The 16131-nt window shown below is 40.6% G+C and overlaps 3 protein-coding genes across 4 annotated transcripts in view; 1 reads left to right on the forward strand and 2 right to left on the reverse strand.

Moving 5' to 3' along the window:
- Window positions 1-9415, forward strand: part of LOC135433370 (peritrophin-44) — a 40960-nt gene extending 31545 nt beyond the window's left edge. Inside the window, exons 2-3 of one of the 2 annotated variants that reach the window (XM_064689393.1) lie at window positions 1243-1323; window positions 7964-9415. In XM_064689393.1, the coding sequence (XP_064545463.1) occupies window positions 8007-9074 (1068 nt within the window). In that variant the 5' untranslated portion in view covers window positions 1243-1323; window positions 7964-8006 and the 3' untranslated portion in view covers window positions 9075-9415. Of the gene's footprint in view, window positions 1-1242; window positions 1324-6256; window positions 6417-7963 lie in introns of those variants that run through there. The other variant, XM_064689394.1, reaches the window with a different exon arrangement.
- LOC135433369 (chondroitin proteoglycan 2) lies at window positions 1956-3675 on the reverse strand. Its single transcript, XM_064689392.1, has 2 exons — window positions 3572-3675; window positions 1956-3504 (listed from the first exon to the last, which is right to left on the reverse strand). Exons 1-2 carry the CDS (start codon window positions 3594-3596, stop codon window positions 1994-1996), a joined length of 1536 nt encoding a protein of 511 aa, XP_064545462.1. The 5' UTR covers window positions 3597-3675; the 3' UTR covers window positions 1956-1993.
- A 5524-nt stretch (window positions 9416-14939) lies between the features above and the next one.
- LOC135433141 (uncharacterized) lies at window positions 14940-15780 on the reverse strand. The gene is made up of 2 exons (XM_064689105.1): window positions 15381-15780; window positions 14940-15318 (listed from the first exon to the last, which is right to left on the reverse strand). The coding sequence occupies exons 1-2, from the start codon at window positions 15687-15689 to the stop codon at window positions 14980-14982; spliced, it is 648 nt and encodes a 215-aa protein (XP_064545175.1). The 5' UTR covers window positions 15690-15780; the 3' UTR covers window positions 14940-14979.
- Window positions 15781-16131: the final 351 nt, after the last annotated feature.

The following is a 16131-nucleotide window of genomic DNA, read 5'->3' on the forward strand; positions in this document are numbered from 1 at the left end:
AGTCTTGCGAACAAAAACTCCACTGCAGCAGACATAATAGCTGAGGCAATCAATCGGATCTTCCTGGGTTTCGCCTTCTTTGCAGCAGCTTGCAGCCAGCGATTCGGCGCTTTGCCAAAAAAGAAGGCATATGAGGAGCACTATATAATAAATTATATTTTTAATCCTTGTTATCTTTTACATTATATTCCTTCTATACCGTATTGATGACGTATTTGTAACCGTGCGAGAGACATTTTAAAGTGCAATTTCCTTGGTACACGAACGTTTACTAAACAGCTACGTTTTTTATTACACCTTTTATATTATTCGCCAATCATCATAATGAACTTTCGGTCTGATAACGGAGCCTGATAATATTTCGACAATATCTAAGATGTTACAAGATACTGTAAATTATTAATCATATTGTTACAAAAATGGTTTCACTGAAAATTAGGAATGATGCTGTGCATTTACAGAGCTACAGTGCTGCTCATCTAAATATAGAAATATTTTATTTACTTTTTTGCTTTACTTGGCAAACTCAAAATTAAATTAGGACGTGATTCACACTTTTCAGAAAATCCACCCCACAATGTGGCAAATGGCTTCTGGTTGACATTGCGAAATTTTAAGATTCATCTGATCGTCTTTAAAATAATTTTCAAAGGCGCTTTTGAAAATTCCACTCTCGGTTTGGCAAATGGAAAATGCCCAAAAAACTAAGTTGAACTTAAATTAACATTAAGAAAATCACCTGCTGGGTCATAAAGTAATCTTTAATTTATATATAATTTATCTTTAGCCCAGGCAAGGCCGGGCCTGTAGCAAAAGCCACGCAAGCATACATCTAACGTAAGGCACTTTTATCTAAAAGCAAGCCAATATTGCTTAAATTTCCTAATAACTCACTTTGCTGCGCTGCAAATTAAACAGAAATATAGTTTTATATTATACTTTTACACATTGCCTTACTATGCGATTCTCATGAATGCAAGTAAGCCTGACACGTTTTAAAGTTTTGATTATGAGGATTATTTCAACAACGTGCGGTATTCACTTTATTTACTTTGTGTCTGCTCTCTCTCTCTCTCTCGCCCTCCCTATCTCTCTTCCTCTATCTCGCTTTCTCTCTCTTTCTCTCTCTTTCTATCCCTCTTACCGTCTATCCATCTTTATTTCGCTCCCTCGATCTCTCAGCTTATTCTCCTTTCTTTCGCATGCTCCTACTCTAACTAATGTCTAATTTTTTATTTCCAGGAATGTGTGTATATAAAAAACGGCTTAATCAAGCATATAAATGACAATAAACCTATCATTCGTAGGGCAGTGAATTATTGGGTAAGTCTGCAATTACAATTATGTTTGTTTTTTAACTTGAATATTTTAAGGCAATTCTTCTACTTAAAAGTGTTTTTCTTAAGTGCACAACCAGGAAAATACTCGTTTACTTAATTTAAAATACTCTTCAATTTCTCATGATTTAGAAGTCATATAATTTGTCAAAAATCAGTGTGGAATATTTTAAGCTCTCCATATCTCACTCGCTTGTCATATTCACTTCCTATTTCTTTTAATTACTATTAGTGATTTAATCAGCAAACCTAACTGGTTCCTCCAGTACTTTGGTCAGTTTCTGGTAACACCCATTACAATTAAATTTAATTACGCCGAGCAAGTAAAGACCTTAATCTCAATCCTTATATGTCCAGAGCTAATACGCTTAACATCTCTAGTGGGCAAGTCTTATCGTAGCGAACTTTGATCTTGATCTTTCTCTGCAGCAGACTAACTTAATCTACAAATGTATAAACAACTGTTTGTGTACGGACTAATTGGTGCTTAACAAAGGTGGCAAGATTGTTTGTTTGTATTAATCATTATAAAAACATTCCTGACAACCATTCAAATCTTACCTAAATAATGGGTCGAACAACGCCAGTAATGGCTACAAGCGTATAAAAGAAAGCAAAAATTTCTGATTTTCCTTTATTAATGTAACTCGATTTTCCTAAAGGGAACAATCAACTTTATCCGCATAGTTGCAAGTGTACAGTGTTTGATCCCAATACAAACCCTGACTGCACTCCATTGGAACCTCGCACTCGCACTGGCAGACCACATAGCCACTGCAGCTGGTCAGGGATGGGAACAGTGTGCCCTCGCGTTGTCCCAGACAGCGGCCGTTGCTCTCGCAGGATATGCCGGAGGGTCCGGCATTCGGGCCCGATGGTGGTGTGTGCTCCCAGGGGCAGTCCACATTCTGTGGATAATCACAGAGCTCGGCCTCCGAGTCGTAGAGCAGATTGTTGGGACATATCTTCTCCACGGCACAGTTATAGTTGCACTTGTAGAACTTATTGCAAATGCCCTCTATGGGAAAGAGCGTGCCCTCCGGCTGACCCTGGCAAATGGTGCTGTTGTTCTCGCATACGACTTCCGGCACATAGCCGTCCGGATAGTCGCACTGATCCGAGGTGGCATTGTAGACCAGGCCATCGGGACAGATCACACTGTTGCTGCCCCCGATTGTACCGGATGTGCGGTCCCAATCGCACACCTGCGCCGTCTCGTTGAACTTGGTGTTCGCATCGCAGGGCATGGCAACTGGACACTGGCACTGGCACACAAAGTAGCCATTGGTATCGGGATTGGCGAACATTTTGCCGTCCCGCTGTCCAGCGCAAACGCCCTGATCGCTGCAGCTGGTGCCCGAGGGACCAACCAGCTCGCCGTCCGCATCATCCGTGTCCGCTGGGGTGCAGTCCACGTTCCACGGATTGTTGCACGCATTCTGACTGGGATCAAAGTACAGGCCACTGGGACAGGTTCGCTCCATGTAACAGCCATGACTGCATTGAATATACTTTGTGCAGACGCCATATAACTGAAGCAAGGCACCGTCCGGCTCATTGACGCAATCCGTGCGCTTGTCGCTGCAGTAGGCGGGCACCTCGCCGCCAGTTGGGGGGGTGGATGAGCTGCCGGGCGCTTCTGTCGGATCCGTGTCGAAGGTGCTCTCCCTCGTGGTGCTCTTACTGGTGGTGCCCGCACTGGTGGGGCTCTCCTGGGTGGTGCCCGCACTGGTGGTGCCCTCACTGGGTAATGTCTCTGTATTGTCCGTCACGTTGTCCGTCACGCTGTCTGTTTCGCCCTCATCTCTTGGGGTGGTCTTCTCCGCCTCTGGCGGGCAGTGCGTGGTCGGTTGATCCAGATCGCCGTCTGGACATTCCTCGGCACAGCATGTGCACACGCACTCCTCGTCGCTGGCGGCCTTGCCAAATAACGAAAGACCCAAGCACTCGGCCCGCCACTGGAAATCGCACTCGCCCAGCTGCGCATTGAAATGCAGGCCGCGTGGACAACGGCGAATCTCGGCCACTTCACGCTCCTGGCACACCACAAACCGTCCGCAGTCCAGGGCCAAAGGCAAACGCGTTCCGTCCGCCTCGTCGCCGCAAATATCCGACCATTGAGCGACTGTGCGCTGAGCACCAAACAGCAAGAGGCACCCAATGAAGGCTGGCGATGGATTCGATATTTGTTAGACATGTGTGCCGCACTCTCGGAGGTGGATCCGCGTACTTACCAATTCCTCCTTTTACTTTGCACATTTTTCTCCGCCAGCCAAACCAATTCTTATATCACCTGAACCTCGAGCCGAACTAATTCGCGTTCTTGGCAGCTCTGAGGCATTTATGGAGGTGGAAAATACAAATTTTGTTTCTTTTTTTTTTTTGGCAACAAGTGTACACATATCAAATCAGTAGTCAATCGCTTTTGATTATACCAATAACCGTATTTATCTGTTGATTAATTCTCCCGACCTGTTATCTCACAGGCGCTTGGGCTGCGTGCATCGCGAGTGTAATTACGTACTTGTTTCTGGATTCGGGCGCTCTTATCGCTATCAATAGCACAGAAAGTTTTCGATTTCGAGCCATGCTTGATATTCCCGACACTCACAACACTTACAGTAGTTCATTTATGTTCTTCCTATGCCGATAAGGCATCTCTCTCTCTCTCTCTGGAAGCCCATAATTGATATCAGCCAGTGAATGGTTCATTCATGCGCCTACAGCTAAACAATATCAACTTCACAAGTACGAGGCATTTTATTAACGAAATTTTAAGGCGAATTCCTACATCAAATCGAATACCCTTGAGGCATATACTATTATCCACAACAGCCAAGGTCATCAAAAGCTAAACAGCTTAAGCTGCCTCTGTCTACTGTCTATGATAGGAGCATGTTTTGGGGTATTTCCTTAAATATAAATAAATCTTTTATATAAAAAAAAAAAACAATTATTGACCAAAAGTATTCAATAGCATACACTTTATCTTGAATATGCCTTAAATCCATTATTTATTGCTAAAATTTTTTGGAGCATACTTTTCATTCCCTTGTAGAGAATATTATAAATCTGATCAGGATATATGTGCAACGCATAGACGAGACATCTCCGACCTCATTTAGTGTATACATATTTTCTAAATCATTATCAAAAGTCGAGTCGATATACAAGAGTTTGTCTGTCAGTTTCTATAAAATGTAATTTTTCAGTTATTGCTATCGTCCTTTTTTATTGCAGTTAGTAAATCGAAATACTAAATCATATACCTGCCATAGGAATGATTGGTTGAATATTAGCTTCTTGTATGACCATATTTATATTATTCAAGATATCTTGACCGAACCCGACATTTGTTAGTTACACTCTGCCACTAACATATAAGCAAAATCTTAACAACATCGAAGGACTATAACACAAGGCCCCTTGGTATAAATCGGTCCAACAATGTGTTTTTGTATTGAAAACATTTGAATATTTCAAGATATCTTAACCAAACTCAAGAACTACGAGCTTTACATATCTGCAAAAGGGTAAGACATATTTTTAAATGAGTATTTGAGCTTTAGTGTGTTTGAAGACATTCGTTTTTTAGTGTAGTTAGATGAAAATAATGGGCGAAAAAAAATGCGAGAGCATTGGACGAAAGTTTTAAGCTCATAAGTAGATACCCAGCCATGACGACCTTATTATTTTAATTATATAACAATAGATTATATAACATTATATTATAACTATCCGATTATTATAAAACTTTTACAATAGATCAATTTCACGCGTAGGAGTTTATACATATCTTAATTACAAGAATTAATTCCATCAACTGTGATTCTTCCAAGTGTTCTAGATTCAAGACTGATTAAGGCTAGTTTCAAGAATAACCTAATCTGTTCTGACGAATTAAATATACTTAAGTATTAAGATTAGTCTTTTTTCATCGTGAACATAAGGATCATTTAAGAATTAATGGTCTTAAATTTATTTTCTTCTTAACTTAAGTATCATTAAAACTAGATTCTGTACTATTTCCTTCTTATAATGAGCTCAATGAGAGTTGAAAAAATTAAGTCACATTTGAAATATGAAATGTGAGTTATGCCTATGTAGACCCAGGTTCTTTTTGTCCATATGCAATATCATGGTTTACATTACATTACCATACACTTCCAGTCTTAGCCTGCTGAAAGGGTATTAAGAATGCAGCATGACCCATATTAAATCTGATATCGTTGAGTAACTTGAACAACAGTTTGGCAGTAAGCGATATTTGCACAATTAAGACACAAAACGCACACAAGCACAGAAAAGAAAAGAAATCGTTAGATTAAATATATATGTATGTATTTGCATGCCATGTAGTTAGAGGTATGACATGTACTGTTAGATTGAAATATATTTGTGCACCTTGATGCACAGCGAGTGCGGTGACAGGCTTCCTGCTTTGGGTCTAGTTAGATGGGATCCGCTTGAAACTGAAACCGAGACAATTCTAATTATTTTGTATGGAAACACACGCCGAGGTACGCTTGAATTAAATTACCAGGCTAAGGAAAAAAAAAAACACGAACTAACACTTAAATGAAGAAAGAAAAGAAGAGCAACAAATGTACAATGGCAAAGCTTTTGGTCTTTGGGCCTAGACGCATCATGAGATTGATTCATGCTGGGCAAAGTTGGAGTTATGGGTGTACATTACATGGTAAGCGTTAGTGCAGGGTCGGGCCGGGCCCGGCCCAGGCGTGATGGTAAGGTAAAAGCCAAAAGACAGAAATGCGAGTTGATATCGACAATCGCTCACATACGTAGCAGAGCAGAGAAGCAAGCACTGGGGGTCTATTGTAAAAATCTTCTCAGGTGTAACAGGTTTCTCAGATTTAAGCAGAGGTTGCGCCTGTGCCCCACACAGTCGTCAACTGTGACTCGTTCGCTCGCCTCGGCTCGTTATCAGTCGTGATCGCGATGGCTTGAATGTGACAAGAAGTGCTCCAAAAATTATATACTAATACGAAACACGACTATGCACCAGCCAGTTCAAATTGAAGAACTGAGATCGATTGGTGCATAGATATCGCCCAAAAAGTAATTCATTTCAATTCTAGCACCATTCGAAATCAGTGCTTTTTATTCGAACCGATCAGCGGCGCATTGCGACAAGTGTATTGAATATAATATTGAAAACAATGCTGTGGTGAATCGATACAAATGTATTACAGCACACAGCTCAATTTGTCTAGTATATTCCGTCATTTACATGCCTTTTTGTAAGTATTCGCTGCAAGTGACGACCGCGATCAACTCGGAAGCCCTTCAAGTTCAACGAAGGCTTCTCTCATTCTCGACATGCTGCCGTTTATTGACTTGCACAGAAATACTGGCAATATGCGTCACATAATTCAAATATAGCCATATAAATTGGATTTGTACATTTTTCCCGGACTTAAAGTGACAATTTTATTCTGAAAATTGATTTATATCGATTTAGTCTTCTTCAGTTTCAAACGGAGCTCAAAATCACATTTGCTTTCTTAAACAAAATTATAAAAAAACAAAATTTAGTAAATTGTAAAATATTTTGCTCAAGTAAATAAGAATTTGACTAATAAAATTATTTCTGCTTATATAAAGCTGACCGGCTCGAGATTAATTTTATTGGTTTTTATAACTTATAAACATCATATAGCTATATCAAGAAACCCCCAATTCTATCATCAGCTAGCTTTGCCTTCGACTCTAGGAACTCAATCGCCTTTAACTTGTTGAGAATTGCAAGCGTCGGGCAACGAGAAAAGTACAGCTGGGAAATTAGGAAAGCGTTAAAAATGAGTTGCAATTTAATTTTCAAATTCATTCCTTTATTAATTGATAAAAATCAATTTCAATTTAATTTGTATTGAAATAATTCTATAAAAATGATTAAATTTAATATTTAGTTACTAGTTTTGGGCTATTTCAACACAGTTGCCAAGTATACTTTAAATAGATGCCCAAACGAAATGTTAATAAATTAAATAAAGCAAAAATATAATGCGAGGTGTTCAATAATTGCTGTTCAGCTGTTCGTTTACCTTTGTGGGACCTGAGACGTCAGTCATCCCTTATCAGATATAGAAACACATGTATTTACTTCAAAATTGATATATTTACACCTGTTATTAAACGCGCCGCCAATTCCGAAATAATTACTGTACATACTTATCAAATATCTTGCGGCATAAATCTTCTTTGGCTGACAATAAATTAACGCAAGCATTAATCACACCAAAAACTCAAGACGTAAACATGTTCCAGATTTGGCGCCAGTGTCGAAATTCTGCGAAAAGTTGATGCAGTTCTTGGGATTTCCAAACCCTTTCAAAACTTGTCAAGGTCACGTTGCGCCGAAAATAAACTTCTTCTTTTAGTTTTTTGCAACTTCGTTTTTTTCAACATGGCAGCAATCAGCGGGCAATTGTCAGAGGCAGGTGGATGCCGGCGGTTCAGCTGATAGCGATGCGATGTGACATGCCAAATCTTATCTGAGCTGAAATAGTAATTGCTTTCCAAATATATAGCTCGCTGCTTCAAATCGGAGAGTAAGAACTTACAATTTATTGTCTATATAATGCCCAATTCCCGTTTGCCGGCAGTTAGTCGGTTTTGTTTACCCAACAGACAAGGCGTTTTGAAACGATGCAGGGAACTGTCGGAGCTGCCAGTGTGCTGCTCCTGCTGCTGGCATTGGCTGTCCAGCTTCAGTCCAGCAGTCAAACGGAATATATAAGCAGCGGCAAGGATATATGTCGCCTCTTTCCGGATGGGACAAAGCTGCGCAAGCCCGGCTACTGCGATCGGACAATTGTGTGTCAGAATCATGTGAGCACAGAGGGCGAAATATGCACTGGCAGCGAATCAAAATTCAATCTGGCCAGGGGCACCTGCTATAAATCACTGGAAACATCGGATAATTACTGCAAATCGCCGTGCACCTCGAAAACTACGGGCTATGTGGGCGACGATTACAACTGTGCCAACTGGCACTATTGCGAGAAGACCAAACTTGTGACTAGTGGTGTTTGTGACTACGATTTGTGGTTTGACCCGGAGAGACAGGTCTGCGATTATCCCAAGTTCGTGACGTGCAATGCTCAGTATGAGCTGTGCAATGTGGTGCCCGCCGGTGTCACGATTAAGGATGAGCTCAATTGCAATAAGTATCTTACTTGCAAGGCGGGTGTGAACACAACGACCGCTTGTGACGATGGACTCTACTATGATGCGGCGACAGGATCGTGCATTAAGAAGTCCTTGGTGGAGTGTGAAAAGCATCCGTATCCGGAGAATGTCTGCGGCACAAAGAAGCTGGCGATACGTGACAAATTTGTGGCCGACGGTGCCACCTGTCGCGGTTATTTCCATTGCCGCGATCTGGGCTCAGGTGTGCCGGATCCGGAGCCGATGTGGCACCAGTGCCCCGTTGACACCTTTTTCAACGAGGATATCCAACTCTGTCAGCCCAGGGCGGATCGCAAGTGCTCGGAGGATCGTTGCGACGGACGTGACTCGGGCTTCGAGCTGGCCCAGATTGAGGGTTGCCAGAATTATTTTGAGTGCGAGAATGGTGCGGAAAAAACGCCATTTAAATGCGACGGCAAAATGTATTTTGATGTAGCTACTCAAGCGTGTACAGCTGAGAAAAAGGAATACGGTAGCTGCAGCTCTGAAAAGGACAAATACGATCCCAATAACTGGGTTTTATGAATAAATTCCAACCAATATTGACTTCAATTCATTTGAACAAATTACGCATTTTGTAAATCTACATCATTTGTATTTTATATATATTTATCAATTACTTGGAAACGACGCGCGCAATATTTGAAAAAATGTCAGTTTACAGTCAAAAGGAAGCAAGCCCTAAAAGGTGTTCACAATAGTGCTCGACATGCATAAAGCAGCGGCATGGTGTACGCGAAGCAGTTTATTCAAGCAGATCATTGTGGTGCACTGCTTCCTGCGCTTCGCCTACTGAACGAAATGCACTGCTTTATGTACTTTAAGACTTTAGCGCGTTTATTTGATTTAACTTTTTTTTTGTATATATTAACACAATTAAAATAATACTGTATGTAAATCTTTTCAATTAATTTAATTTGAGTGCTAGCTGCTAGCTTATACTAGCTGACTTACAGATTTGTGTCAATTTTTCTGATATTTTTTTTTATTTTGCCAAATATAGAGACACATATATTGTTAATACCTTTTCAGGCATTTAATCAAAATGTCATTTGACACATAATTTAATCCGGCAAGGCTGCATATGTATTGAATGTATTCTCATAAATATAAGCTTTGATTTAAAGTTTTATATTAAGCAGTATGTAGACTTTTAATTTAATTGCTTGCGAATGTTTTTATGCATCTATTTATGTATATATGCATGTAAATATTGATGTGTTAGTGGTTCACTTATATGAAACACAGACGAACTTTACTCGCGCTGTGCTGAAAATTAAAAAAAAAAAAGAACGTTGACGAAGTGCAACCGAAATTTTTCGGAGAAATACATATTAAAACAAAATTATTTTTCATTTTAGATTTTAATAAGAATAATCCGCGGTCTAAATAAATATTTTTAAAAATGTGTATTATTTTATATGTCGCCCTTCTACACGATTCTCATGAATTGAAGCAGGATATACAGTTTTAATGCCTTAGTCTTAAGTATTTAAAATGAGATGCGTTGAATATCTTATTAAAATTAACTTAGTTCTTTTCCTCACTCTCAGTAATCCTCTCTCTCGCTTCTCTTTTCTCCTAGTCTTACTTACTTTCTACATATTTTTCTTTCAGTGATATGGATACATTAAATTCTGTATTTGTCCATCTAATAGATGGAGATACAGAAATGGGGGCTGTTCATGTGCATTTTTGGGTAAGTACAAATCTGTATAAATATATATTGTAACTAAAAGAAACGCTTAGCTTTTACTAGTTAAGTTTAGAAAGTCAACAAAAATAATGACTGTCTAATTGGGTAAACAAAATATATTTATAAATTCATATAATTTAAATGGCTCAAGCGTAAGTACTTACCGTGACGGGGAACACACTAATTATTATTTTACACTGACCCATTATGTTTTTGGGCATTTGCTACGACTTACCCTGAGCTTTGCACTTTTCAACGCCTGTGCGGATACCATGGCAAGCATTTGCTTTTGGTATGAAGTGTGGGGCCATTATCTGTCAGACGGAAGACGCTCCAACTCCGTTGCATCAAAGGGGGGCTGGCTGAACCGCCATATGAGAGAGAGCACAAATGCTGCAAAGGAAACTCCATTTTGCAGAGCTGCAAACTGCACGCTGCAGCCGGCAAAATTTCGCTTTTTTCCATGTAGAGACTTTCCCTGTAGTTTTCATTTTAGACTACGATGTGACATGAAAAGCAAACCAAAGAGACAAAAGCAAAAAGAATTTAACGTGGGAGTGTGTTAGTAAGGCTAATTGGCTTTGATGCTGCGTCTGGCTGAACAAATTTTGTAAAATAAATGACGATGTAAAACGGACAGTTTTTTATTAATGGACACGTGTTTAACTCAAAATGCAATCAAATTTTACAAGCAATTATTATTTAGTTTCTAATAATTGCAACTAACTGGTTCTGTTATGTTTTTCACTTCCAGTTGATCTTGTGCTGATAATTAAAATTATTCAGTCCCTAAATATCAAAGATTGCAATAATTAATCCTAGCTTCTATTGCATATCAAGATTTAATTAGCATTATGTGTTTTTGAAATTTATGAAATATCGCCCAATATGATTAATGGAATCTATTTATTTATTTTATTTAAATGATTTTATTTTTTTAAATTTACTATCTTAGAATTTCAAAAGTCTATGTTAATTAAAGTCATTTGGGGAAAAGGTAACTTTGATTCTTAGCTTATATTTATTCTCTTTACAATATTCGTTAGATATTGAAAAAAAAACTCTTTTATTAAAAAAATTTAATATAACACATTTAAGAAAAAGAGCGCTAACGTAACGCCATTCGGTTCATATAATTTCCGGATTGGAGTAAACCATGCATAACTCTTTTCTTAGTAAGATATATCCGCATCGGGTACTTTTGGCTACATGTATCGAGTACTTTCGCATCGAGCATTTATGGCCACGGTCAGTTGCTATGCTTAAAATGTATGTTGGGGCACTCAGACAACACCCTCTAAGTTGTGCGCTCTCTGAGGGTTGTCCCAGCCGTTGCTCCCCATTGTTAAGCCCTGAAAAGCTGTTGTTGTTTATACTTATATCGGACTCTGTGCACGACATTTGTTAGTTCCTCACCTTGCTACAATTTATATGTAATGCTGCTGTGTTTCCTTTCCTGGTAATATCAATTATATATTTGTTATATGTTTGTTAGAAAGTTCCAGTGCGGCAGCCACCCTCTTTTCTGAGTGGATCTAAAGCCTGCTCCCTTGTTGGTTTCACTGCCACTGGCGTCACGTTTGCCGCATGCCGCATGCCACACGCCGCTCACTCTATGGCAGTGTCTGCCATTTTGGCTTTTCCTGCAGGAAGCTTGCATATTTTACGTGCTGCATGTAGTTGTTGTTGCTGTTGTCGTTGTTGTTGCCTTGTCTGTGCGGGCATCTGTCTGTGCTGTGCGCTGTGCTGGTGCCCCAACTCTTCACTTTTATCGATTGAAATGTGTCTCAGCCTGTGAAATACAGGTCATTGATCTGCTCGTGCCTTTTTTTCGCTACGAAATGCTTCTCGTTTTGCCCGGCTTGAGAGTGGGCCGAGCACCGAAGCATGCCCTGAACCGGGAAGCGGCATGGAGTAGATTGTGTCAGCCACTCGGCAGCTTGTGCTCAGTCAAGTCTTTTGGAGTGGTTCCAGAAAACGGCTTTGGCTATACAGATGTAGCGAGTTGTTCCAGAAAACGGAATTGGATAAACTTAATTTCCTGATATTTGAATAAAGGGATTTTAGGATCTGATGGTATTAGGCAACAGCATGTTACTCAACTTGATTAAAATGATATTTTCTTTAGTTTGCCATTATTGGATGCTGGTTGATAATATTCCGCATAACTTTCGCAACACTTAACCTACTTCAAAACGTTTTACAACACTAGAAAGCCAGATATATATATAAAGCTAATTACATATCAAGATATAGCAACAATTAAGCTCTATAAACCTTACAATACCAAAAGAATACTTAATTATTGACGACGATAAGGAAATATCACAAAATTTTGACTTTAAAAATTAAGATAATTATAGAAAATCCGGCTTCCTTTTTAATTACATTTAATTTCTTCATAAATTTCCTTGAATTCACATTCTAACGCTTCGTCTGCTTCAGCATATCATAAATTTACCTACTGGTAAGCTAAAAGATGATATATGCATTTAGTTGGGCCGATTCAACCACCATTTCTGACAAAGAGCCAAGCCAAAAGCGTCTGCCCCAGTCGCCATTGCACTCGCAGCGGCTTCGCTTCCTTGTCACACGGTTTCCGTGTTGGACAAACAAACGCTGGGGGCGACGAGGAGGACGACAACGAGGACGAGACCGAGAACGAGACCGAGAACGAGGATGAGGAGAGTGCTGTGCCGGAGAGTGGCGATGATAACGAAATCGTTTTTAGCTTTGGGGTAGTGGAGCAGCCAGCGAGTGGGCCGCGTCGTTTATGTCGTGTTGGGCACAAACTGTACCAAAAGTGCGCACAGAAATGCGCCAAGGGAACATGACGGGCAGCCGGGCGACCACTAGACCAGACCAGACCAGACCAACTCAGGCCAGGCCAGGCCCGGCCCGGCCCGGCCCGGCCCGGCCCGAACCGGCCCAGACAGTGGTAGAAAGAGAAACCAACTGCGACTTATGGCCCAGGATGTGTTTGCCAAAGTTGTAGCTGTCAGCATTTATTTCGAGGGTTGCACTCTGGCCGGAAAGAGGGAATTAAAATAACTGGAAAATAAAAGAAAAACAAAAAAGCTGGGCAAAACGCGCATGGAGAAGACGTCTGCTGGCCCGGTGCGGTTCAATGACCAAATGCCGCCGATGCTATCGTGAGTAGGTCCGCACCTTCCCAAATCGCGGCAAACGCAGAGCTCTAATGTGACTATGAGAAAATTCTCGTTGCCGTGGCCAATGTTGCAAACGAGTTGCAAGGTCGTTGAACGCTGTTACAGTTGCAGTTGCAGTTGCAGTTGCTGAAGAATCTGCAACTAAAGCGCAGTTAATATCTAGCGTTTCTAGCCAAACAAGTTTTCGTGCTCTGCGCAAACCACGCACAATTTGTGCCTTAAATTCGCAATTGTCTGGCAACGCCAATGCTGACAATCAATCATAATCAGTGATTGGTAAATCTGTTCCCAGTAGAGCTTCCATTATTTCATATCAATCAATGCAAAATAACATTTTCAATTGTCTGGCAACGCCAATGCTCATAATCAATCTTAAGCTGGTTCCAGCATATTTTGCTGTTTGTAAGTAAATTATTTAGTTTCTAACCCTTGTTTCGTAATGCATAATCAAATATTCAACGATCTGGCAACGCCAATGCTAATCACTCATAACCAGTGATTGAAGTATCTGTTCCTAGACGAACTTACCATATTCAATGCATTTTTAAAGGTATTTCACATCCATCAATGCAGCATAATATTTTCAACTGTCTGGCAACGCCAATGCTCGTAATCAATCATAAGCAGTGATTGATGCAACTGGTTCCAGCAAATCATGCTTTTTGCTTACATTCAGGAATATTATTTGAATATAACGTTAATTATTTAGATTTATTGAACTCATTTCTCACCATTGTTTCGATATGCATTAGCAAATTTGCAAAGGTCTGGCAACGCCAGAGCTGTCAATCAATCAGTGATTGAGGTATCTATTTCCAGCCGAGCTTCGTCATTTTTAATGCATTCCATTAGATGAATATAAAAGTAAATGATTTAGATTTTATGAACTTAGGGATTTGTCACCTTTGCAGAATATGCCAGCTGCAGTTGAACGCAGCGCATTCAAAAGTACGCGCTCAATGCAGTTGCTGCAACATTCGAGTTGCAACAAAGCGCATGCGTCGTCGGGAGTGCTCCCTAGCATAAACATAGGATAATGGCCCCTGGAAACGCTCGTTGATGCTATAATCGTTGGCGTCGTTGCTCCCAACGAGCCATAACACAAAAGAGCCCTCGTCGCCGTCGTCGTCGCCGTCGTCGTCGTCGTCGTTTTCCCCCTCCCAACCCCTCCCACTCTCACTTGGCGGCGCTGCAGGCATTGACACTGACTCTGCCTCTGCGCCTGCATTTGTGGCAGTGGCAATGGCAATGGCCATGGCACTCTATAAGCTTCTCGTGCGTTCGTTTCATGCCACACAGACTTGCAGCACACGGACACACCTAGCCTGACCCAACTATTTGGCATTTTAGTCTGTGACAAGCTAAAAGTGCTCCGGCTACGAATTACTTCGTATTTTTAGAATTACTGATGAATTATGAAAAACTATTTTGTTCGTAATTTAAAATTTGGTTTATTCAAAATTTTGGAAAGCTAAGAAATTCAAGTATTGCCACAAATACAAAGTTAATCTGTTTGTTTTTCAGAAAACGTTAATACTTGATTTCCCGTACCAAAGTTCGTCGTTTAAAAGTAGCTCGAATAGGTTATAGGCAGCGGCGAGTTGAAGTCCCAACGTTCGTTGGATGATGTCCTTGCAGTACAGTCATTTTGTGCTTCAAATGTTGCAGGTAGACTTCTAGCTTCGTTTCCCAGCATATCATCAGAACTCCTTGGTTCGGCACAGAGGTCGGCGTCCTGTCTTAGTAGAGCTTCACTTGCCTTGGCTTTCGAGGCAGTTTGCCGTGAGGAGCGTCGAACTGGCTTGGCTACAGCCCTCGGTTTGAACCTGGCCTTAGCGCTGCGGCTATTTACCACACGCCTCACGGGCTCACTTTTGGAGCCCTTAAGATTGCGCCTAGAACGCTATTTGATGCACAGATGCATTCAGTCAAATATATATATATATATGCATGAACAGCACTTACCCTTTCCGGCATGGGCGGCGTCTGCCATGGAATTGCGCTAACTCCGTTTGGGAACCGCAGAGATTGACGCAGTGCATAATCCGAGGTGCCTGTGCGGGCTAAGATGCCCAGATGCGTTAGGGTGCACAGCGATCTCATGACATAGTTCTCCATATTATTCATCTTCTTGCTCCGACGCATCTGCAACTCCACCTGACGGACAATGCTGTGGGCGGGCACGAATGCCGGTATCGAATATTTGCCCTCAAGTGCAGATAGAGCCTTCATCACATTTCGATTTATTTTTTTAGGAACGTTAAAGTTGTCCATTTTGTGCGGTTTTTTATCCCGATACGATAGAAAACTTATGTGATTAAATATTATAAGATGTTTACAGCTCTATGGTTGTAGAATTTATGGCCTCAGGCTAGGTTTGATCTATATAAACAAACCTATGTTAAAGGCAATGTCTACTAAGACGATTCAGAAGGATCGGTTATTTAAGAGGTAACGAAATCTTGTCCCGGGCAAGACCGGGTATATTTGCTCCCGTATACAAAGCGCGAACTAGGTAATTTCACTTTTCCGATAGCACACGCCCCCGCCCCCGCCTCCCTGAAAATTAAACAAAACTTTTTTCCATGTGTGCCTTACTATGCGATTCTCATGAATTTAGGTTAGACTTCAAGGATTTTATGTTCCGATTTTCGAAACAAGTTATCTTTAATTCTCTCTCCCTATCTCTCTCATTAAATTACTCTAGTTTTGTATT

The sequence above is a fragment of the Drosophila montana genome, unplaced genomic scaffold, assembly GCF_035044405.1.
Source record: "Drosophila montana isolate Dmon_TW-CO22-7 unplaced genomic scaffold, ASM3504440v1 contig_3217_1, whole genome shotgun sequence".
NCBI lineage: Eukaryota > Metazoa > Arthropoda > Insecta > Diptera > Drosophilidae > Drosophila > Drosophila montana.

What these genes read in the sequence shown, in the direction of transcription:
- LOC135433141 (XM_064689105.1), bottom strand. Translation starts at nt 15,689, where the DNA reads ATGGACAACTTTAACGTTCCTAAAAAAATAAATCGAAATGTGATGAAG. An exon ending in CGCCGCCCATGCCGGAAAGG is followed by an intron (nt 15,319 to 15,380) that starts GTAAGTGCTGTT and finishes TGCATCAAATAG; the next exon opens with CGTTCTAGGCGCAATCTTAA.
- LOC135433369 (XM_064689392.1), bottom strand. Translation starts at nt 3,596, where the DNA reads ATGTGCAAAGTAAAAGGAGGAATTG. An exon ending in CAAAGTAAAAGGAGGAATTG is followed by an intron (nt 3,505 to 3,571) that starts GTAAGTACGCGG and finishes ATCCATCGCCAG; the next exon opens with CCTTCATTGGGTGCCTCTTG.